Source organism: Lathamus discolor, chromosome 12 (genome assembly GCF_037157495.1).
Source record: "Lathamus discolor isolate bLatDis1 chromosome 12, bLatDis1.hap1, whole genome shotgun sequence".
Classification (NCBI taxonomy): Eukaryota; Metazoa; Chordata; class Aves; order Psittaciformes; family Psittacidae; genus Lathamus; species Lathamus discolor.
Window position 1 is genome coordinate 12328426 of NC_088895.1, and position 24911 is coordinate 12353336.

Here is a 24911-nt window from a genome sequence, read left to right on the forward strand (position 1 = left end):
GGCGCGGCCGGCCCGGCGGGAGGGGCAGGGCAGGGCAGGGTAGGGCCAGACCGGGCCGGGCCGGAGGTCGGTGCTGGAGGGCCGGTCCTCGCCTGCTCGCTTGTGTCGCTGTTCCTCGCAGCCCGAGGGCAGGTAAGGCGGAGCAGGCCGCACTGTGAGGCCTCCCGGCTTTGCCAGCCCGGTGGGGCTCTGGGAAGCTCAGCCGCCGCCTCAACACACGCTTATCCCGCCCTGAATTAGGCAGGAATTGGGATTTTCTCCTCGTTTCCAGACCGAAGTGGCCCTGCCTGTGCCATGGGGTGTAGCCCCAGCACCATCCCTAACGTGGGTTTAGTGCTGGGTCCTGTCCATGCTGTGTGGGAAGCGTGGCTGTGGGTGCTGCATGGGCCAAGTCTCTTGTGGGGCTTCTTCACAGCACAAGTGCTCTTGATGCAAGGAACAGCAGAAATAGGTTTGAGGTTCACCCGCGACAGTATATACTTAGCCCTGCGGTTTCTTCAGAGGGAGGCTGTTGTCGCATGTGTAGGAGATGTACAAACAGATTGATGCGGTTACCCAATTAAGACTTCGGGCAGTCTTTGACAGCATAAAGAGATGCCAATGGTTACTTCATTGCTTTGAAACGGGAAAATGTTCAGAGGGTGCCAGTCCTGTGCCCAAGCTTCATCAGGGGCAAATGGCAAATTCATGTCCCTTGGGGTTGAGCATCAGTTGTCAGCGTGCCTCAAAGGGGCAATGAATACGTAGTGTGAGCTATGCTAAATGTGAGGCAGGGACAGGAGCTTCCAACACACCAAACAATCAAAAATAGGCTCTATATTAAAGTGAATGTTGTTTATGAAATGGGTATCTCTCGATCTGCAAGCTTTTCTGTTTCAGATCCTTCAAAACCCATGCTTAGACCTTAAATAGGTGGATTTTGGAGCCTTTGCTGTTGCAATTAGCTTCTTGGATAGTCTCAGAATCCCATGTGATTCCACAGATGATGGATTAAAATATGCAGTGAGTCATATTAAATTGGTGCCAATTGAAATGCACAGGTTGTAAATCACTGCAGAATTTGACTCAGTAAATAGCAATCATAAATGTAATACTTTGCAATTCTAAGCACTGCGTCTATCTTAGGTTAGCTCCTTTTTTTTCTTTCTGAGGAACAGAAAATGCTTCATAAAATAGTGATTTACTGCTTTTAATGGGAAGCCTGAGAAGTGACACTGCATTGGTGTCCTAGCTTTTAACTGGCTAAACTAAGTTACAGAGGGGATGGATGGGTTGCTTGTGATTGTGCATGAAAGCTGTGGCAGAGCCAAGAACATAATCCAGATCTCCTGACTCCTGCATTTGAACTTTAAAACCAGATCATGTTTCCTTTGTGCTTTCAGGCTGTATACTGACCTTTAGGAATTGTATTTACCTACAAGTTCCCAGAAGAGATCTGCTTTCCTTTGACATGTTTTCCAGGTATCAATTACACTTTCTTCTGATGAGTATTTTGAGCGTGTGGAATACACACAGGGAGAAATGAAAATGGTGTTTCTTGTGGGTGCTCTGGGCCAGGTCTGCTTTAATAGGTAGTAGGGACTACTGCAGGCTAGAGAAACACTGTTTCTGTACGTACTCATACGCATCCTTTCTTCTGACTTTGGTGCACAGTAGAGAGCAGTCGTGCTTGTAGTGCTCAGGATGAAGAGGGCTCTGTGCTGGGTACAGTGGGAGGGTGCTGCTCAGAGAGTCTCCTTTACATCAGACTATTTCAATCCCCACACCTTCTTAGAAGAAGAGGACCATTCCCCTTCTTCTCGTGTCTCTGTAGCATTAAAGAGGCAACAGATAAAGAAGAGGGAGGATGTCTGAAAACTTCAGAAAACACCAAGATAAGAAGAAAAAATGATGGTGAAATTGTTTAGCTTTGTTGTGGTGGAAACCCATGAAGTCCAATTGTCGTGACTCTTGGGAAAGGAGACCTCTGTGACCATTAAAACTAGACTGCCTGAGCTCTGGGTTGCTGCCTATTTGAAAGCTCAAGTGATTGAAGGCAGGAGCAAACACATATGTTGGAGGCAAGTTCTATGGGACTTCCCAACTTGGGAAGGTATCAGGGATCCTGTGTTGTCCTTGAAGTTGTATGTTTTCATGATCCTTTCCTCTAACAGTTTTGTGCTATTCAAAGCAGCCACACTGTTACCCCAGGCTGCCTGCCTACTACTGCTTGATCCTTATAGTCTCTAGTGGTGTCTGAATTTTCATACTGTTTGAAAAGAAAATGAAGGCTTAGCTCCACATCTTGACCTCTGTATCATAACAGAATCTTCACAGGCGTGAAATGATGATAGTTTCAGTGCAGCCCTGGGTAAATATTACAGGAAGTAGCTGAGATATTTGTTTGATGCTTAACTGGTCTCAAGTTATCTTAGTTGGGGCGATGCAGTAGCTGGATCAAGTCTTGCAGAGTCAAAGTGTTCATATGTATTTGTTGTGTATTTTTCCAAATTCTCAAGTTAGTTTGCATGGAGAGTGATACAGGATTTCAAGCAGTTTTCTGATGGCATAACACGAGACTTATCACAGTTCAGCCCTAGAGTTCTAACCACTTCTCTGGATAGGGCTTATGTTTCCTATTGCTTACAAAAGGCTTATGGAAGCTGCTAATTGAAAAGGGATCGTGCAGAGGCGACATGTGGAAGGAAGGGAATGGAGCCTGCAAATAAACTATCTGGAGCTCTTTAGATTTGCAGGCCTGGCTTCATTGCTCCCTCCTGACTTTCTCCTCCCTTTATAGCTACTGCTGTGTGAATGACTGCCTTGCAAAACTGAGAGAGCTCGGCCATAGAGGCAGCAAATCAGAGTGGAACGAAACCTGAGCAAATCCAAGTCATGCTCCATGGGCAAAGAGAGATCACCTTATATGGGAACATCAAGGGCAAGAAGAGGAATATGTCTGGATGAGCTGCAGAGGTCAGATCTCAGACAGAGGAAAGATGTTAATGTGAAAACAAGAGCATTTAGGAAGAGAAGACAACACTTAATTCCTGCTTTTCTTCTACAATCTGAGCCATCTTATTTGTCTCTCTTATTATAAATAGTGCTATGTGTATGTACACATAACAATAAGTCTGACTGTTCTATTAAAAATCAATTTCTCTGTGGCTCTTCTAGCAGCAAAATGCATCCTAGGTCTGTTTCTAGTTCTCACTTGCAGCTTTTTCAATTCTTATTCTGTAGCAGGATTTTGCTTGCTGAAGTGGCACTGATACCAAGCCAGCAGTGTGGACTGTGGTCAGCAAAAGCCTAAGGACCTTGTTCCTGTTTGCTAAAGCATTTAAGACAATGCCAACAGCAAGAAGCCTGTCTGGTTCTGAGTGTCTTGTCATGACTACAGCCATAGGTAGCGTCTTGGGTGATTTAAAATACTAAAGGATTGGAAGAAAAACATTAGATCTTTGTTGTAGGGTTTGTATATTTTGTGCCTCTCTGTGGGTCTTCTGCTGCAAGACCCTGGTCCTTTTAATCTGGGTCTACTGGATTCTGAGCTTGTCTTTCAGACACTGAGCCTGAGATTTACAGGTCCCACCTTAACAGCTCTGCATCTTTACAGCTTCACCTCCTGTGCTTTCAGTGTGGATGGTGGCCTCACAAATGCTTCTTGATCCCCTGGACCAGATACAAATGTTGGTTTGCAGCGCACTGACCAGCTCTGGCTTGTGCATGGCTCTGTGTAGTTGAAGAGCCTGCAGCCGAAGTATGTGCCATGCATTGGCTCTGCTAAGAGAAGTAGTGACTTTGTCACTCCCTTGTAATCCCGTGACCTGATACAAAACCGATTTAAGAGCAAATAGCACAGTGTAGCATGCAATGTGAGATAAGAAACTGGAGATTTCTGTGGCCATTGGTGACCCAAAAGCTTGCTTTACCATTGCCTTCCATGGCCATTGTCACCCCTGTGAAGTGGGTGCTGCATGCGTCTTTCCAGTCCAGAAGTGCATTACACTTTCTTTACACTAGTGCATTACATTTTCTTTGCGCTGGTGCAAAGTGTTGGGTGGTGGAGAGTCAGGCTTAGAAGGAGATCAGCGTGATGCTGGCTTACATCCATTTATCCTCATTTCCGCAATTGTCCCGGGGTTACTTCAGACTGGCAAAGTCTGGTAGTACTGAGAAGAGATGGTGCCACCAACAGAAGGTGACAGGAACAGTGCTGAACACTCAGCTCTGGAGCTCCAGGGGGAATTACGGTGCTTTCTCTGTGAGTAAACTGAAGGATGTGGCTCTTTGAGCAGTTCCTGATTCCATAAGGCCTGAGCAAATGTCTCTTGTATTGGGGGTTGTCTGGTTACAACTTCGCTTTCAGCACTTTGAGTTTTGTGGCAGCAAACAGGATCATTGATCTGGTGTTAGACCATTCCTGGAAGGTGGATGTGGTTGTGGGAACATTGTGGTAAGAGTATGGCATAGGATGTTATCTAACAAGGCGGAGTTGCTTGGGCAGAGTTAACTAAGCTTCCTCTAAAAAACACTTGCAGTTTTGTTTCTTGTCTGAAAACCCAAAATAACTCCATGGAATAATCTCAGATTTACACCAGTGCTTCTGAGATTAGAGTCTGCTCTGTGGAGTCTCCTATTCAGGGTCAGATGAAATGGCCACTCAGCCCTTGCACCAGCTTTCAGGAACAATAAGATGTTTTAGGAATATGCAATAATTGATTGCCTCTAAAGGGCATATTTTCCTCTTTGCTGCCAAGCTAGGCCTGTTCTCCTTGATAAGTGTTTGCTGAACAAAGTCTGCTGAAGTTCATGAAGTTGGTTTCATTCTCATGGGAGGGCAGCAAGCCAGGACATTGAGAGCAGTGATTCGAATCTCATGCAGAATCAAGTCTGCAGGAAATTCAAGTTGCCTTACTAAGGTACTATACCCACCTACTGCTGCTCATAGCTGCCAGTTTCCAACAACATGGTTATCCCAAATAACTGTTCTCCAGGAGGAAAAGACTCATCATAATAGAGGATATAAATAAAGGAACATTGATCAGCTGCTTTGTATTTCTGTTCTCCAGATACTATTTTATCTCCCTTCAGAACAGTCTGTTGTCAAACTGAAACGGTGCTAGCTCTTATGGCTTGTTTTTCAAAGCAAACCTTTTATATCACTTTTATGTAATGTAGAAAGTATCTTCTGAACATACAGTAGTTTTTCAAAGTTGACAGTGCTTTTATGAGTTAGATGAGCTCTATGACTTTCCTGTCAGCTTAAAAACAGAGGCATCTTTCCTTCTTTTATTAACACATTCAATTCATGGGAAAGTAAAAATGTTAGGCCAAGGTTTTTTGGAGCAGTCAGCATGAACACAAACCCAGTCACTCTGGAAAGCTAAGGACTAAGTATTTTAAGCTTTCTTTAAAAAAAGCCATGGAGAGGATGTTAACAGTTTGGGATAGAAGTCCAAGTCTAGGCACGTAACAGCTCAGCATGGGTGAAAGTATTGGCATGACATCAAGCCCTGTTGCAGTTAATTTGTGTTTCACAAATGGCATCTGAGGAGCCAGGATTTCACCTCAGGTTGCCTGTATCATTTGGGATGGGAAAATAGAAATTCTCTTCATTCATATATCAGTTCTCTTCTGACAAAGCCAAAAGTTGCAGAAGTGAAACCAAGGCAGACTTTGGTCCAGCTGGTGCAGGTGTCTTACTCAAAAAGGTTCTCAATCACTTGAAAATGTCCATCTGACTTTTATCTTGCAGGGCATTTTATCCTAGAATGACAGAAAGAAGCTGACCTGGTTTATCATTGCGGACTTACTTGTCCATTCTGTTTTATCTGATAGTTGTATTGTCATCACTTGCAGACTCCATAGGAGACAGATGAAACTAGCAGCTGGATTTGCACTACTGCAAAAGGAGTTGCTTACACGAAGGACAGGATCTGGGATACAGCAGAATACACCAATGCAGGCAAGTCTTAATGTCAGTCCAGTATCAACTTCCATTGATACATCTGGTTGCTTTCTTGACATGTCTCTATCTTATTTAGCATGATTACATTGCACTGGAGCCACCAATGTCTAAAGCTAAATCTTCCATTCCCCCCTTTTCCCTGTCTGAGCCAGGTAGAGTGTGGATGTCTGTCATGGGGAGTTAGAGCAGGAGCAGCTTTCTTGTCCTTCCTGGTGATGTTGACTTTCACTGGCAAAAGTAAGGGACTGTTAATAAATAAAGGATTAAATACTCCACTATTAAAGTTATTGTGCTTCATAATATAGAAGAGAGTGTGAAAAATGGGAAAAGGCAGAAATAATAAAGGAAAATATTATTGAAGGCAAGGAAAGGGCTTTTTCCTATATTTGCAGGTAGCTGAGCCTTTGCCTCTAACAAGCCAAATAATTAGTAAGGGTTATACCTCTCTACAGTGTTATTTTTTCTTATTTGGTAGTTTTACACTGCAGCTGAGTAAGATTTCTTACATAGGTATGGGAGATATTTATATTGCTCTTTTATGTAATTATCACTTTCCCTGGTAAAGACCAAACACTCACAAAAAATGAGTGCAAAAAGAATTAAGGTTTTCTGCCCACCTTTAAATCCTTGTTTTAGTCACTCACATTTACATAAACTTTTGACCGAAACAGTTGGTTTCTCACTTTATTCCAAGACTAAGATATGTAACTGCATATAAAGCTGTGAAGGAAATTACTTCACCCTCAGCCCAAACAATGACAAGCACTGTTGGTTGACCCAAGCCAATGGCTGAATAAGGATTGATGAGGTGTGGCAGGACCATGGTTTGGGTAGTTCTTACAGCTTCCTCCTATAGAAAGCTGTAACAATCTGAAATGTCAAGCTCCCTGTCTTCCATTTCAGGAGGAATCCACTGACATATTGAAACTGCCTCTAATTAGTGAAAAATTGTTGTCTTTGCTAAGTAAGAGCTTGTTTCTCTACAGGAATTCCATCAGGAAGATGTGTGAATTATGATGATACTGTTAAAACCTGTGAGGTCAGGGCATGGTGCCCTGTGGAATCCCTAGGAAACCCCTCTGGGTAAGTGAAATCTGTATTTATTTTATGTCAAAAGAAGGATTTATTTTGACAAAGTCATGATATTTTAGAATAATCCCTTTGCCTAGGCACATACAAATCTCATGTACATAAAGCAGCTATTTCCTTCACAGCCATACTGTTAACACTCATAATATCTAAGTAAATTACTTCTAACAATCTGTCCTGCTGTATGATTCTGCAGTGAAGTCATAGCTTCACTGATACACTTTGTATCATCATGCAGCTGCCATAGAAACAGTTTTAGATGTCACAGGCTCCTCTTGAATTCACTAGAGGCATTTGGCTCATTAATTCAAATGTCAAGGAAGATGCATCAATGTAAGATGGGTTTAATCAGGGACAGAAAGAAAAAGTTCCCTGACTTGGGATTTCCTCTGCAAGGCTTAAGGCTTTATAGTGTAGAAGTTCTTTGTGGGTTCACTTCTCACAGTGAGGTTGCTTCCTCCTCCCGGAACAGCAGTTGGTTGTCTGCACATTGTGCTGCAGCTAGTGTTTGGGGATCCATGTCAGGCTGAAGAACAATCTCTCCATCCTCTCTAGGTAGATGATGAAAACCTCAGTGCTGGCAATCTGTAGCAGTGAGCTGGAGAAAATTCTACGAAAAGGGCTCCATGGAACAATGCTGCTGTGACCTAGGAAGAAGGATGCAGGGGCCTCACAGCCATCTTTTTTTGTAGCTCCATGACTGTACAGTGTTCTAAGATGAAAATGTTCTATTTCTATTCTGTACCAGCCAAAGCATGAAAAAGCCTATATAGGATTTGATTTCAATTGAAATGATGCAAATTATTCTCTGAGAGAGCAAATGAAGCAGCTTTGAAGTATATGTGCAAGAAACTAGGTCAATTATCACTTCTATTAACTCATTCCTTTTAAAAGATACAAGCATGATTCTATGCATGTATCCCATCTTTCCCCTAATTTGGGTTTTTTCTGTAGAGACTGAGCAGTTTCTCCACTGCCAGGTCCCTTCCAGAGCCCACAATGCCTCCTACAGCTCCTTCTGCTGACTTTTTTTCAGGTCTTTGAAAGAATTGCCATTCTTTTCTCCTGTGGACAGAGTTGGGATCTGAAAAAGGCTTTGTCCAACAACAGGAAGGCTGTAATTGTTCATACAGCATCCGGGAGAGATACGCATGAGCTTCCTGAGTTAATGAAGTCCTAGGGTTTTTTATGAAGTTTCAGTGACTGCCAGTCAGTTTTAAATGTCACGCTGTGTGGGCTCTCTGCTGTGGAAGTTACAGAGGGAATTTTGCCTTTAATTACATGGCACAGTTGACACATTCTGTCTTGTTCCCTGACCTTCCTCTGAAGTGCCAGGAGTCGGTCACTACCAGGGACCAAAAATAATGGTTGAGAGGTTCGATCCAAACCTCTGATGTGTAAAGTTCCTTCACAAGTTCCATTGGGAAGGTTAAAATAAAGAATCACTAAAAAGCAAAGTTGAGTGTTTGTTTTCTGCCAGAACAATACCTAAGACCAAGGTCAGAGCCCAGGAAGCTTTGCTGTCTGGTTGAGATACTGAGGTGGCAATGTTGGGCTTTGGTTACACCCATGATTGTTTTTATTGTCCAAATGCCTTTGAAAGGTAAGTTTCATAAGCTATATAGGAGGCCTCCTTTTCCTTCCTCTTAGTTATGGCAGGAGCTGAACAAAGCCATCGCATGTTAGCAAGAAGATTGATTGTTCATTTCTGCCTGAGGCTGGGCACAGTTGTTGGATTATCTGGCTGAAGGACAGCTCTTTACAACACCTTTTTCAGAAGAGCTTTGGATCAGATTCCAGATGATTCCCAGCAGAAGAATTATGGACAGTTTCACATTATCGGTTCATTTATTTTCAGTTCTTTAAAAATTAAAATGTTATTAATGTCTTGACTGTTACACACTGAGACTCATTAGTGACTTTCGTGTCATTCACAAATGTTAATTTGGTTTACAGTCAAGTTTCATTTGTTGCTGTGGTTTAGAAGACACTCATGAGCAGTCCCTCATGGAAGCTACGTGTCATGCAGCTAATGTACTTCTTGTCATCACAGATCTCTGATGCAGAGGCATTGCTCAAAATACAATGATAGGAAAAATACTCTGTCTTAGAAGCACTGTCCTTTCTGTGGGTGACTGCTTTGAAGACTGGGTTTCCTCTTTGGAATGGCTGTCTTGATGGAAATTAAGATATTCCTGGCTCATTCTTAAAATGGAACAATGCCAGTATTCCAGTTCAGCGTAGTCCCTATGCTAGACAAACAGTACTAAAAACTGTATCTCTTACTTTTATATAGCCTTGGCAGGTCCTGGATATAGCAGAGATTGTCTCACATAGTCTAGACCATGGTTACCCGGCTGGCAACTTGTGGGGAAAATGCCTTCTTTCATGCCACGTTAGTTTCAGAGATGCCACCCTTTTGAGGAAGGGTCAGATTGGCAGCCTGCTTTTCCTTGTGTTTGCTTCCCACCCCATCTATGTATTTTAGTGGCACAAACCACTGCAGGGGAGGTCCTCAAATGGGAATCTGCTAGAAAGGCAGGACAGCGTTTGGTGATGTGATTGATACCTGACTTCCAGAGGCATCCTGTAGGATCGAGCACATGGTTCATTGTTTCACTGTCACTAGCTGGACAGCTCTGGTTTAAGTGGCCACCTGACTCTGGGGACCAGCAGTGAAACTGCCAATTCATTGTACAGAAATCATCAGCTGTCAAGTGGTTCTTACTACTATTCTATAGCAAGATTTATATGAGAAGTCTCCTGAGACTGCATTTCAGCTGCATATGGAGACTCCAGTTAGGCTTGGCCCACACAAACAAATGCAATAGAGAGAGAACAATCTATAACTAAAACTAAGAAAACAACCTGTATCTTTCTTGATCCCCTGAGCCACCCAACTCCCTGCATTTCAGTGTGTTATTCTTAGAAACTTATTCCTCCTACTGACAGCTTTCCAGGTAATAGTAAAGTAGCATAACATTAACTCATGTGTTCAAGTTAAATAAAAAAGTTAGTTAATTTGATGTTTCTTTTTTAGGACTGCTGTTCTGAGGAGTTCTGAAGACTTCATTGTGCTAACAAAGAACAACATTCACTTCCCAAACTTTAATTACACCGTGGAAGTGCAAACATTCCTCAGTGTTTTCTGAAGAGTGAGTAGTTGTGCTTGGAAAAAACAGATTGTATAAATGGGCACCTTCTTTACTAAAAAAGGTTGTGAATTTACATCTGTATGTGCTCGAGTGACAAATACCAAGTTTCTTGTAGTTCTTTAGCCCTGTTCATCCTTCAGGAAGCAAGAGAAATCAGGAGATCTTGGGAATAGAGCCTCCCAGAAAAACACTGTTTCTCTCATACACTGGGCAACAGAGTTGTTCAGTCAGATACACTGGTTTATGTTAGGGTAAAATCACTGAAATACAGCACAACAGACATGTGCTTCACATTATAAGTTAAGGTATTTAGTTTACACAGATAAAACTTTGCTGGTGGTAATATCCAAAGGGGAAAGAATTCGTCTTGATTCACAGATCCTGGTGAGGGATGTATACCTCTGGTAGCTACAAAATCAAAAGCTCATATTCTTACAAACTGAGCATGTTTCACACAGGTTCTAGTAAGTGTGAATTTCCTTACCTGTGTCTGTAGCTGCTCCAGCTTGCTTTGAAATTTAAACAATTGTGTGTGTTCTTCACAGACTAAATATTCCACCAAATTTAAATAACCTCCTGCACTTACAAGATCAGTTCTTCGCTCTGTCCGATTTTCCATCTGGGAGATACCCTTCAGGAAGCACAAGAGGAATTCTCTGAGGCAGCAGTGAAGGTCTGTGATACCGCTATTTTTTTTTTTCATGCTCAGTGTTAAAACATGTATTTAATGCATTTACTTGATGTTCTTGCACGTTTTGCTGTCTGACATGTCATGGAATTGTTCCAGGTTCAGGAACTGATTGTGTGAGAAGCAAAGTAAGCTCAATCTTCAAGAATTAAATGTGCTTAACATCTCACCCATTCAACCCATGTTGACAGAGTTGATATTATTTTGCCAGTATTATAGCACGTAGAGGCCCTTTTATAAAGCACAGTGCGTTTAAATAGATCCTATACAGAGCTGTCACTCATGGTCATCTTTCAGTTCTACTCAAGTGGATCCTAAATCCTAAAGCATGTTGAAGCACAGGTGTGATGAGGTGTGGGGAATGATGACTTGGAATGATGTTTGATTCTCCTTCACTCTTGTAGCCATGCCCTTAATCTGCAGTTGCTGCACTTTTGTAGATGTATCGTGGTGGTCATCTTCCAAATGAGCATGATTGTATTGCGGGAGATTTTGTGTTGAAAGGCCTAGAAATTTCCAGCAAGTATTCACAGAATAGCTGGAGCAGATTCCACCATATTGCAGCTGAGGCTTGAAACTACCTAAACTTGTGAGTTTTCCAAAGCAATGAACACAAATAAAATAACAAAGCGTTGTTCTTCCATCTGGGTAACCTCACAGTTCACTGAATTACGATTAACTCAAAAGCAAATCAAAGCTTTCAGGTCTGTGTGCAGATAGCAGTTTTATGAGAAGTTTTGACAAAAAATCTTGCTGTGACTCCAGTTGTAAATAATTACACAAAGCATTTATCCAGTGCTTATCAGCATGTTGTAAAGTGGTCCCTCAGATCTAGGTCAAAACTCTTGTATAACAGCACTCTCTTTATTTGACTCACAGCATAACTATTATTACACTATGGGTTTTCATCCTTTTGTGATGCTAACATGAGTGCCATAACTATCTAGGAACTGCCAACATGTTCCGAAGCTGCACTGTGCTGGAGCTGTGCAAACACAGACCAAAGAGGTGTTCCCTCTGACCTGGCAACCAGCCTGACAGAGCTCTGAGCCTAAGGCTAGCAACATTTTTATAGGCAAAGCAGTTTCTGAGAAGGTTTTTGGAAGAAGACAGTGGAGTAGTTTTGAGGATGTTTAGTGTCAGATTAACACTGGGGTCAAAATGCCAAGCATGGGTTTGCCCCACATTTTTTAATCCTTTAAACATCAAAATACCAGTCTGCAGAAAGATTATTTTGCTGCAGTTCAGCTGAAATCTCTGCTGCAGGAAGTGAGCAGCACAGGCTCACTGGCTGAATACAGGCTGCTGGCAGAGTGTGCCTGATGCCAGACCACATCCTGGTGGCCTGACTCTGTATCTGTCAGTCAAGGGGTTTATTAGCAAGGAAATGTCATTCTCTAATCTCTCCAAAATTAAAAAGAGGAGCAGAGTAGTTCAGTGCAGCTATTTAAAAAGCAAGGACAGTGAACGTTGAAGAGCAGTGAATAGATTGAGGATAATAACTATCTAAAACAAGCATGGATGTTTTGGCAGAGATCATGCACAAACCCTGCCATGCTGCTGAGCTGGAATGGCAACTTGTATAAACAGAGTTGTTGGTTTCAGAACTACCCAAGTGAGTGAGGGGGAGAGAGCTAGAAATGATCCTTATGATAGTTATGTTATATTAAATGGTCCTTAACTGATAGTTAATATATTTCAAGAAAACCCATTTGACATCAGTGACATGTCATAAGAATGTAAAATATCGCATCAGAGGTCCACCAGCCCAGTGTCCTAAAGCTACCAAACATCAATAGTAGAAAAGAGAGAAATAGGACAGGTAGAGAATGCTGCCCCCCCTGCAGCCTGACTGCCCTGCAAGTCAGGAAAGCTACTTTAGACAGTTTATATCCTCTGGCTGCAGGAAGCCCTATTGATTTCCTCTTGGTTCCAAAGGGAATTTTGTGATAGACACATGCAAAAAGCCTTTAGCCTACCAAAAGAAAATAACTACTTGAGGTGCAAGGGAGCAAAGCTTCAGCCAGTGATCAAGAAAGCTCTTACTTAACAGGTCAGTTCTGAGCTGTCACAGAGAAGGCTTCTATGCCACCAAGAATAGATGTGAAGTCACCTCTCCCCTTAGGGCTAGAGAAAACCTCTGATCCTGGAAAATGAGGAGAACTTTCAAATAAACCCTGCGTGTCCTGCAGGCTTCAGAGACTGAGAGCTGGCCAATAAAACATGTCTTGGCCACAGACTGTGGAACTGTTCAGCACAGGGGAAAGGGCATTTCACGTCTGTGCCAGCAAGGAGAAAGCAGAACACATTACAGTGTGTTTTTCTGAGTGACTCACTGCCTTCAGAGAATACAAATCAGATCGCAGTGAATGGGAAGCAAATGATCGCATGATCTAGGGAACTCTGATTCAAAGCACTCAAAGTCTGCCAAACTTAGCTCGCAGTAGGATGTGCAGGAGAGGGTGGAATCAAGTAAAAGCTTTCTCTGAGCCGGTTTGTTAACATCAAGATATCAAAGCAGAGCAGCAGAGACTTTCTCCAAAGAGAAAGGAAAGGAAAGGAAAGGAAAGGAGGAAAATGTGGTTTTCTTTAGATGTCTCTTATCATCCAAATGAGTACCTGGAGATGGGAGAAGGCAGAGGGCTGAGCTGATGGCTTTTACACCAGACATATCCTCTTGGAACAGTTTACTCTTTCAATACTTGATCAGGCAACCAACTATAAAACAAATTCTGATTGGCAATGACAGAGTGATCTGTGAGGATCTGCTGCCCCTGGAACTGACCTTCTGTCCCTTCAGCTAAGCAAATTCCCATTCAAATTCTCATCTAAATGAAGGAGAACAGGACTTAGAGATCATTCAAGTAAACCAGTCAAGAACAAAACAGCACTTTAAGTCCCGACAGCATGTCTGAGGCAGAAGACATATGGTTGTCATTATCAGAGGTTGGATATTAATATTATTGTGTGGATTAGTATGTCTTTCAGTTTAATGTTATGATTTTGTGTGTGCTGCCAGCTTTTCATTGTCAGATTTAAAAGGTTCTCTTTGTTCCATGCTTTGCGACTGCTTTTTGATCCATAAGCTGGTGTGAGCTGTGCATCAGGTCATGTTCTTGACAGAGTAAGAAACTGGAAGGTAGTAAAGGCTCACATGATTCTTGACACTCTCTAGTGACTGAAGAACGGAAAGTATCTGACATCCAGCATGCTAAGATGTGCTCAGGAGTTCAGGGTTGGTCTTGGATAACATGATATTAAAGCCCTCAGGCATGGGCACTTTTGTCATTGCCAGCTCCTCACACATCCTTGCTGTTGTTTTCAATCTGCTTTGTTTATGATTGAACTTTCTGCAGTTTCATGCTCCTTCAGTTAGTTCCATACCATGTCTTCCTGTTCCCTTCTCCCCATAACTACCCATGGCCTTGCTATCCCAGGTACTGCAAATATGGGCAGCATTATTGAGGTGGAGACAGACACTTAACCTTTGGGATCCTTCCTTCTGTAGGGAGAACTAAGGGACATAATTCCAAACCGATTTAGGTTTCTGCCACCCTCCTGTATTTCCAGATTAGATTCTGAAGGGCTAAAACTAGATTCCTCATCTGCCTCACGGAAATAAGTCCTGTGGCCAGAGGATGTATTTTCTAGAGTCAGCTAAAAATTGCTGCTCTCCTGTGGTGGGTTATGTGCCAGCGGGAGAGCGTTGGTGTCGAAACAACTTGTGAGGTGTCGATTTGGTTTCGCTAGGGTGGGCGATGGCAACACAGAAAGACAATCCTCCTCCAGATCTGCTGATCCATCATCATTATCCCTATTGTGCTGTGTCAAATGAGAAACCCAATGGGGAGGATCACTGTTGTAAATTCTCTCTGCAGTTGGATGAAGCAGTAAATGCTTTTTTCTTTAATTTATGTTGGGAATTGTTGTCACAGAGCCACCCTGTGAAAGTTTGTGATGCTGGCAGCTGCTGCACCAGTGGGTCCAATGCGAACCAGGATAATGCAGAATCTGAGCCAAAGCACACCAGTGAGTGGGTTGTTGGTTGATAAGAAGCTCAACATGACCCTGGCAACGTGTGCTTGCAGGCCAGAAAGTCAACTGTGTCCTGGGCTGCACCAAAAGATGTGTGGCCAGTAGGTGGAGGGAGGGGATTCTCCTCCCCTGCTCTGCTCTGGTGAGAACCCAATTAGAATACTGTGTCCAGCTCTTGCAGCCCCAACATAAGAAGGATGTGGAGCTGCTGGAGTGAATCCAGAGGAGGACACAAAGATGCTGCAAAGGCTGGAGCAGATCTGCTCTGGAGACAGGCTGAGAAAGCTGGGATGGTTCAGCCTGGAGAAGAGAAGACTCTAGGGAGACCTTAGAGCAGCTCCAGTGCCTAAAGGGGCTACAGGAAGCCTGAAGAGGAGCTTTTTACAAGGACATGTAGGGATAGGACAAGGTGGAATGGCTTTAAACTGAGAGAGGGGTTATTTAGATTAGATATAAGAAAAACAATCCAGTGAGGGTGCTGAAGCGCTGGCACAGGGTGCCCAGAGAAGCTGTGGCTGCCCCATCCCTGGCAGTGTTCAAGGCCAGGTTGGAGCAAGCTGGTCTAGTGGAAGGTGTTGCTGCCTGTGGTAGGGAAGTTGGAGCTAAGTGATTTTAAGGATCTTTCCAACCCAAACCATTCTATGATTCTGAGATTGTACACTGGTTTTAAGATGGAGAAGGGATGTGGCACAACTTGAGCTCATGCTGTGTCTTACCTTGAACATTTAACCTTTGTTTTCTTTCATGGATCTTTAAAAAGAAAAGAGAAGAAAGCATGTGACTTCCCAAAATCTTCTGATTTCTTATATACTGAATTCTTGTATACTGTCTTTGGAGAGGCACAGTGGCCAACTGCTCAGCATAGAACAAATACTTTGACCTAAAGTGCTTTCTTCTTCTCCCTTTGCTTTACTCTCTGAGGGAATGGTTTGGAAATGTAGGCTCTGGGGTGAGTTCTTAGGGCTTCCTTATAGTGGGAGATTCGAGGTTCCTGCCTTTGCACTGCTGCATATCAGAATCCCAGCTGAGTCAGGAGATGACCAGCACCATGAAAATAACATGGAGCCAAGAATCATCTCAAAGCATGACTCCTGAAGGAAAGAAGTCCGAAAGAGAGATTGCTTGAAAACGTGGTCCTGGGCATCTTTCTGCTCCAGCCTCACCACCTTCCTGCAGCCCTGGATCGAGAGACTCTGGAAAGAGGCCACGGAGCACATAGTTTCATAACTCGCTGTTGAGGGCCTCCTGGCCTATCCACATTAAACAGGCTCATTTTAGATGATTTCAGTGACATGAAGAGTTTTCTGAAAGGCCCAGCTGTTCTCTTGCTATTGCTCCTTTAAGCTTGAACTGGGGAGTTACAAGGAAAAGTGCTTTTATTGTCTCTATGTATTATTTTGGGGCATTTAATTCATACTCACTGAAACTGTAATGTTGGATTTTGGCTTCGTGTTTGCTCTTAGCTTCAAACAGGCCTTTCCTCCTTCACCTCCTCCTCATGAACAGCTCAGTGCGAGTTGCTTTTTGCAGTGATGTGCAAGGCCAGAGTGCAGCTGAGGAGCACCATATTTGGGGTAGATTAATCTGTGCTCCAACACCTTTTCAGTTCTTTCTTTTTGTTATACTTGGACATGTTCTATTTTTGTCGGAACAAGGTGAGAAGGATGCTAACATATATATTCTGCACTCCTTTCATCTAAGCTTTGTTCTTTGAGCTAACCCAGCAGTTTGCCATTCCATTTCCCACATATGTTAAGATATATTGCTGGGAGATTATGCTAACAGCATTTATATCTTCACTTGTAATATGCATTAATTGTATTAGCATTCATATTGCAGCATCTTACATATCTAGAGTGGGAAAATATTACAATTGGCATTAATGCGTTCCGGTTCTGACACGAGTTCATTCTCCTTTTGGAAGGAATTACACTGAATATTCACCGAAGACTGATTTTAATCTCCTTTCACATTTATATGCATATGTTCTTCCTTATCCTCTCCCCCTTTCTTTTTAATCCTGTCAGATTTGACTGTTTTTGTAATAAATAGAGGGTTTTATTAACTTGTAGCTGACCTAAAATCTCTTTAATGATTTCATACTCCCTGGATTTCCCACTGCCAGTTTGTCAGTTCCCTTCACCTCTTTCTAGTGATTTACCTGCTATTACAAGGGTTATGGTGATGTTTCTAAAATAAGCATCACATTGGGCAGCTCACCATCATGGAAGGTGCATTAATTAGGTGGTGCAGATCTCTGCTTTTGTAGCAAAGATTAATTCTGTGAGATTATAAAGGATTTGCTCATTGTGAATGGGAGAATGACTGTTTTAGCTATGCTCCTGCTACCTCTTACAGGCAGTTGTTATATCCTTGCCCTGAGCTATCTGAAGTTACCTCTCAGTGTTAGGATGGCCTGAGGTTATCTATACAGCTTCTCTGTGAGACTTTGTAGCCCAGAGGAGGGCTGACAGCATCAGACTTCCAGGTAATGCCTAACTCATGTTTGACCAGCGTAGAGGTGAAAAACTCCCCATAAACTTGCCAACAGCGAGTAGCATGGGGTGGTGTGGGGGGGGAATTCTCCTTGATTTAGCAACTGGGGTGAGAGCATCCTCCTCAGGATGACCCACCATAACCCCGGTGTCCGTGCACGAAGAGCTCCAGCAGCGGGAGGCCTCGGGTACCCCGAAGGTTATCCCCGGAGGGGTCAGGGCGGTGGGGAACCGCTCTTCCCTGCCGAAAGCAGCCGGGGCAGCCGCTGCCTCCTCCTCGCCCCGCGGGCAGGCGGGGCCGGGCAGCCAGCGCCGGGGCACGCTGCGGGGCCGCTCTCCGGGCTGCTCGGGGCGCTGTGGCTCTGCGGGGCCGCGGCAGCCGCTGCCCGGCGTGTTAAGAGGGGTTCCCGTTCCCTCTCCCGCCCTTCGCAGGCCTCCGCAGCCGCCGCCATGGTGTCGTGCGCGGCTTTCCAGAGCTTCCTCTTCGAGTACGACACCCCCCGCATCGTGCTGATCCGGAGCCGCAAAGTGGGGCTCATCAACCGCGCGGTGCAGCTCGCCATCCTCGCCTACGTGATCGGGTGAGAGGGACCGGCCTGACCCCCGGCTGTGCGGAGGGGTCTCGGGGCGGCTCCGCGCTGGGAGCCCCCGGATGCGGTGCTAAGGGGCGGGAGCCAGCCGCAGCTACTGGCTGCTGGGACCCCCCTTTTGTGTCAGGTCTTCGGGCTGAAGGGAGGCCGGGGCTTGCCATGGGTGCCGACACCAAGAGGTGACAAGCGGGGTGGCAGGGCTTAAATGGGATAAGAGGGCTGCTCAGGGAAGCTGTTAGGCAGGGGAGGACCCCTCAGGAGTGGAGGCTATCCCAGTGGCTGATTGACATTCACCAGGCAGGATGTGCATAAAAGCAGTGGTTATGCTCTGCCAAACCACCCTGAGAAAAGGAACATAAGGGAGATTGCTTGTCTTGTGACCCCTTCAGGTGACATGCAAAAAAAGGAGACATTCCCACTGCCTGTGCTGGTTTGTGGCATTTACGTGATGGTTTCTTTCTTGCAATCCTTCTTTTACAGGTGGGTCTTTCTGTGGGAGAAGGGCTACCAGGAAACAGACTCTGTGGTCAGCTCCGTAACCACAAAGGTGAAAGGAGTAACGCTGACAAACACATCCGCCTTGGGAGCCACGGTCTGGGATGTGGCTGACTATGTCATCCCTCCTCAGGTATCAGTCACTTTCACATGCAAAGGCGGGGGGGGGTGGGGGGGGTGTTTTCTAGCAAGCAGCTATTGCTCTGCCAAAGTCCAGCAAGGTCTGAAGCAGCTTTGGCTCCAGTGTGGCCTTGATATGAGAGAATGAAGCAGCTTTGCTTTGCTGCAGACCGTGAGCACCTGCACCCCTAGCCCTGGGGAAGCTTGTTTCAAGAAAAGAGTGTCTGTGTGTTTGTATAGGAGGGAGACTCTTTCAGGCTTGAGGAACAGAGTTTCAGCAATAACCACATGTGCTCGCTCTTGCTGCTTTCTAAAGCAAACAACTCAAAGTTAACTTGTTGGCAGAAACCCCAAGAATAGCCTGCAAGTCACTTGATCCGGAACTGAACAGGAGGTATTGCTGTAGTTACTGATTGTGTGAATCTGGGCTGTATGGGCAGTATGTTCAGGGTTGGCAGGCACAGGCAAGCTGCTGGTTGTGGGTCACTCTGCATGAAGTATAGTGAGGTAAAAGTGCCAGATTTAGCCAGATTTTGGCTGAGTGATTCTATTTGCATGTTGGTGGAGAAGCAGCAAACAACAGGTCCTGAACTGTGCAGATTTGAAGATCCTGGAAGCTGTGCTCCATGGAGAAGCCAACAAGGACTGGTCAGATTTCTAATAGATAATTGCAAAGAGTGGGAGTTGTGCTCAGGCTTGCAGCTGGAGCTTGATTTCTTCTTCTGCCTTGTGACTCCCTGAGGGGTTGTGTGATCCCTGTTTTCATATGTGAATGAGGAAATTTGGGCCAAGTGGGAGGACAGAAAGGGTTGTAAGTCCCACAGTCCTTCCTCCACATAAAGGCAGTGGCGTTAGGCAATACATGCAGGAATCTGCTCCTTCAGTGCTACACCAGCAGTGCTCAAAGCAAGTTCCCTCTGTGGGGCCACCTGGGCTTTATCATTTGGCACAGTACCTTGGATACTCTTTTCAGACTCACTCTTAAGCTTCCTCCTTGTTTTGCATGCTCAGGAGGAGAACACGGTGTTTGTCATGACCAATGTGATACTCACACTGAACCAGCGCCAAGGCCGCTGCCCAGAGGTAGGTACAGGTTCTGTTTATATCTGCCTTGTCAGGGTGGGAGTGGGGGGGAGAGAGTTCATAGAGTCTAGTGTAATTGCTTCTTTCCAGCTTCCAGATGATAAAACAGAGTGCAAGGTGAAGAACAACTGTATTCCAGGGTATGCCAGCACTCACAGCAATGGTAAGAAGCCTGCTGCAGGGGCTCCTTTCAGTGTGTTGTGATACCTCTGTGCTGTGTCTTCCCTCCTGTGTGCTGTGCTGTGAAGTAAAGAGCATTTCACTTCAATCTCCTTGTTCTCATTCTCTCACATCTAAGAGAACTGAATGGGAAGCTTAAGTTTTTCTTCTGGTGGGAGAGCAGATGGGCTTAGTCCGTGGTGGGTGGATGCTGGATAAATGTGTGTTTTGGCGAGTTAGTAAACAGGGTGAAAACGTTTTCAAGACCTTGAGTCCAGGAAGCAGTGTTTCATGTAGATGAGGATTTGACTCAGAAGAATGATCTGATGCTTCTTTCTCTGAAATTTCACTATAATTGCAGTGGGGGTCTTGGTAGTGGCACTTCACCTCTGAGCAGATTGCTTTTACCTTATGGAGTGAGGAGATAGCACGAGGCGTCTCCTGCCTCTGTATTTTTCCTTGGTAGCATCTCCATTAACATGACTTTCTAGGCATTCAGACTGGGGAGTGTGTACCGTACAACAGCAGCGTTAAGACCTGTGAAGTCTTTGCATGGTGTCCTGTGGAGAATGATTATCACATACCCAAGTGAGTGCTCTGTTCTCTTACTCTGCATTGGCCCTCCTGAGAAGAGGCTAGCAGTATGCACATTTACTTACTTTTCCTGTTGTTTTGTAGGCCAGCATTCCTGCAAGAAGCCGAGAACTTCACCATTCTGGTGAAGAACAACATTTTGTATCCCAAGTTCAACTTCAGCAAGTAAATAGTGTGGGGACCATTGCACTGTCTGGGCTCTTGGACAGTAAAGGGGAGCTGGAGGAGTGGAAGAAGAGGCAACAGATATCTCTCTCTGTTCCCCTTCTAGGCGAAACATCCTCCCCAATATCAACTCCAGCTACCTCAAGAACTGCATCTATGACTCTCAAACAGATCCCTTCTGCCCTATCTTTCGTTTAGGGAAAATAGTTGAAGCTGCAGGGCAGAACTTCCAGGAAATGGCTGTGGAGGTATTTGTCAGGTCCTTCTATCAAGCCTCAGCTGTGTAGAGGAGGAGTGGTAGGTGGTTGTCCCCCTCTGCCTCATGGCATCAGCCACAGGACACAGAGTAGCTGCAGCAGGGTGAGCTGCTCTGGCCAGATGACTAGAGTGAGTTCTGCTTAAATACTTGGCTTTGGCTTGTTTGGGTGGGTTGATGTGCAAGGCCCTTCTATAGCAGCAGGAAAGGATGTTTGACTGGGACTGGGACATGGGTCAATAAATCAGGGCCCTGGTCAGCAGAGAGCCTAGTGCTGGACTGACTGGGCACTTGCTCACCTTCTCCTCCCCTTGGCAGGGTGGAGTCATGGCGCTGCAGATCAACTGGGACTGCAACCTCGACAGAGCTGCATCCCACTGTGTGCCAAAGTACTCCTTCCGCCGCCTGGACAACAAGGACTCTGCTCACACTGTCTCACCTGGCTACAACTTCAGGTAATGTTGCTGTGGAGGGTCACCTGGTGTCCCTGAGGCTCAGTCTGCCACTGGTGTTAGGAGATGCCTGCACTCCTTCAGCTGCAGTGTCTCCTTGCTGTAAAACGGGAGTTTCTCTGCTGCTGTTAATACAGAGCAGATCTGATCTTCACTGTGTGCAAACATCAGCAGAGGGGAAAGGTCAGTGAAGCTCCACTGATTGCATCAGTGTCTGAGTCATATTTACATCAGCATTTGCATGGCCATTTGGGCCAGCCTCCTGGGGCATGGCAGTGTGAGAACTGCTGCAGGGTGTGCTGACAGGAGGAGGTTTGAGAGCCGCTGGGGTGTGGAGGTTGGAGACTGAAGCATCTACTTGACTGTGGACAGGGGAAAAACCAATCTCTAGAAAGTGGCTCTGCACCAGGAGCATCCACAATAAACACACTGTGGCCAGTACGGATAGATCCAGTACCTCCAGTAAAACACCAGTGCAGAGCTGGGTAGCTGGTTGTATCCATACTCAGAGCTGTAATAACAGGGATTGGCCTCTTGCTGAGATCCATTTGTGAGGAAATGTGGCTCAGGGTTATGCTTGCTTTTAGAACCACAAACTCTCAGCACAGGGGATCTCTTTGATGGAACGTGAATGGTTTCACTGAGAAGCTGCTCTCATACAAACACGTGTGTCTGGGAGGTGCCAGGCCCGCAAGTACTGGGGTGTTGGGTGAGACTGGCTAGAGGAAATCCTAGCCTGGCTGGGGTGGGTTCTGAAGTGTTCTTGCTAACTCCAGACCGTAGTGCAGCCCCTTACCAATCCTTCCTCTTTTCTTCCACCCTCTTCTCTGCTTCCTCCTGGCTTAGTCATCCGTGCGGTGGAGTAAGTCTGATCTCACTCTCATCCCCCTTCCCTGTCGTTTGCCTGCGAGTGACATTGTGCGGGACAAGGAGCAGCCTTTGTGTGCGAGGCTGAGCTGTGCTGCCTGCTCCCGGCCCTGCCCTCTCGTGGCTGCCTGCACCCCTGCAGCTTCCTGCTTGCCTCTGTCTGAGGGGGCTGATCCCTCGTGTGGCTGAGTTTCTTCCTGTCCGGCCTTCTGCTTTCTCCCCTTCCTGTGCTTTGCAAGTTTCCTGATTTGGCATGTGCTAACCGCTGTCTCAAATTCGCCTGTTTGGGGCTTTTCTCCTGTATGTGCTTGCCTGCATTACATCTTTATCATTTTGGTACTTCCAGAGACAAGCCTCACGTTCAGCCCATCCTCTTGGGATGGGGAGCACACCTACGTGTTGCATGATCACATAAGCAACCTCAAGATTTTCCAGCTAAGCTCTGACCTATCTTTTCTCTAGGTTTGCAAAATACTTCAGGGATAGTAATGGCACTGAATCACGGACACTCGTCAAAGCTTACGGCATCCGCTTTGATATCATAGTGTTTGGAAAGGTGGGTAACTTAATTCCTGGAGGTCTTGTGGGCAGGGCTTTCAGAGATGTTAAGAAGCATATTGACCCTTGTAACTGTCTTCTAGGCAGGAAAATTTGATGTCATTCCTACCATGATTAACATCGGCTCTGGCTTAGCACTGTTTGGCGTGGTAAGTGACCTGTCTGCTCTTGGACTCACTCAGTTGTGGGTTAGTGCCTCACTTCTGAGGATCGTTGTTTTAAACTCTTCCACTGTCCACCAGGCAACGGTGCTGTGTGACATTGTTGTTCTGTACTGCATGAAGAAGAAATACTACTATCGGGAGAAGAAATACAAATACGTGGAGGATTATGAACTGGTGAGTGTCAGTGAAGGCACAGTTGCTTCCTTCCCAGTCTGGAGAGATTGAAACAGGATGTAGAAAGCCCGCATCAAACAGGGATTTTGAGCCACTTCTCTGGGGAAACTTTGTCTTTGTTACAGAAGCTAATTTTTACCTCAAAGCTGTTGTGGGGAAGAGCACTAGAAACAAATATTGTCATGTTTCCTGGGTAACCACTCTTGGAGAGGGAAGTGTATGTTCAAGAACTTGTCATGTTCCCACTGCACCTCTTTTTTGGGTTGCAGTCCTTGGCAGTTGCCTTCTGAGAGCTGTAGACAAAAGTTCTGTCCCTATCAAATCCTTCCTTCTTGGCTTTGGGGGTTCCTGCTGCTGTGAACAAACTCATTCAATGGGTTGGTATTTTCTGGGAGGAGTATGCTGACAGCCACAGCTACAGCTCCCTCCAGGACCCAAATGATCTCTTTGGCCAGTAGGACTTAGTGATGTAGTGGGGTTGTGTGACTGCTACCAAGCATAGAGCTTGGCCCTACTGCTGTGTTTGCTGGAAGTGTTGCTACAGAAGGTGGATTTCTAAATGAAAAGGCCTTGTGGCACTGGAGAGTAAAGTCAGAGTAGTGCAGAGGGGTTTATGTGAAAGGAGGGGAAAGAAAGAAGCTATTTCTAGTAGAAACCTGTGATCTCTGATCCTTGCAGGGAGTCGGTGAGACATATGGAACAAACTCCTGACCTCCTGTGCTATAGCACAGACTGCTGCTGTGAAAGTGACTCTGACTCTGCTGTGAGACCCACCTGCTTTTCCTTGGGGGAACAAACCTGAGAAAGGGACTTTTACTTCATGACTCTTCACTACTTCAGCTGGCTGGAGCTGTCACCCAGAGAGAAGAACTGGGTCTGTTCCTTGACTGCTGTCCTTCCAGGTTAATTGCACTAAGCACAGAGGGAGAATTGCGCTTTTATGCCAGGCTTCTGCACTGGCTAAGCCTAGGACGGGCACTGCTCTGACATTCTCATTTTGACAGGCCTCCTTTCTGGTAGCAGAGAGCACAGGGTGACAGGCACACATTCTTCCTTGCAGTGAACATGGCCCCTGCCAGGTCTTCCCTAACGTTGGATGAGCACCTCTTTGCTGTTGTCAACTCACTTTTCCTTGCCCTGAAGGATTGCCATGCTTAGCTGAGCCTGTACCTACCCTTTAATCGTGTCTCCAAGCTCCAGTGGCCACAGACTGAGACAAACCAGTGGCTGGTGCCATTGTGCTGTGATAAATGGCTCACTGGTTACAGATTATTCTGGGTTTTTTTCTGTTTTGTCTAATTTTTATGGTACTACTTTAAAATTTACTTTCTTTTTAATAAAATATTACCATCTCTCAGCCCTCCTAAGGCCCTGCAAGCTGGGTTTTGCTTGTTTATTTTTCCCCAGGGAGAACGTGTGAAGGTTAGGGGCAGCGAGAACTGTCTTCATTTTACACAGCTACCATTAGAGGAGGGCTATCAAAGCCAGTGCTGCTGTCTGCTTGGCCTCTTGGGTCTCTCAAGAGTGATGCAGTGAGAACAGCTTCTGCTCCACCTTGGATCTCTTAACACCATGTCTGGGTATGTTGCATTAAAAAGGGAAAAGGCTTGAGAGGTAGAGGTCAGGGTGGGTTAATTGAGCATGGCTCACCTTTTGTTTTATTCTTTATTTGCCTGCTGCTGCTGAGTGTCTCAGTTCAAATGGGACAGAATCAGACCTCCAGTCTGTACATGTGAATGGCCCAGTTTGGATGATGCAGTGGCTGGAGCCGCTGTGGTCTCATCCTGACCCCAATAATGGCAGAGCACCACCCTTCACTAAT

The 24911-nt window shown here is 45.3% G+C and overlaps 1 protein-coding gene across 4 annotated transcripts; it reads left to right on the plus strand.

Moving 5' to 3' along the window:
- The first annotated feature begins 50 nt into the window (after positions 1-50).
- On the plus strand, positions 51-24466 carry P2RX4 (purinergic receptor P2X 4). 4 transcript variants are annotated; one of them, XM_065693130.1, is made up of 19 exons: positions 51-132; positions 1383-1461; positions 5842-5947; positions 6937-7033; positions 10080-10194; positions 10740-10867; positions 17276-17405; positions 17845-17993; positions 18483-18630; positions 19629-19700; positions 19791-19863; positions 20351-20447; positions 20538-20618; positions 20725-20866; positions 21193-21329; positions 22656-22749; positions 22835-22900; positions 22994-23089; positions 23768-24466. In XM_065693130.1, exons 8-19 carry the CDS (start codon positions 17863-17865, stop codon positions 23798-23800), a joined length of 1170 nt encoding a protein of 389 aa, XP_065549202.1. In that variant the 5' UTR covers positions 51-132; positions 1383-1461; positions 5842-5947; positions 6937-7033; positions 10080-10194; positions 10740-10867; positions 17276-17405; positions 17845-17862; the 3' UTR covers positions 23801-24466. The 4 variants fall into 4 exon arrangements, with proteins under 4 accessions (XP_065549202.1, XP_065549203.1, XP_065549204.1 ...); XM_065693131.1 differs by lacking the exon at positions 17276-17405; XM_065693132.1 differs by lacking the exon at positions 1383-1461 and having other exon boundaries at positions 90-132.
- Positions 24467-24911: the final 445 nt, after the last annotated feature.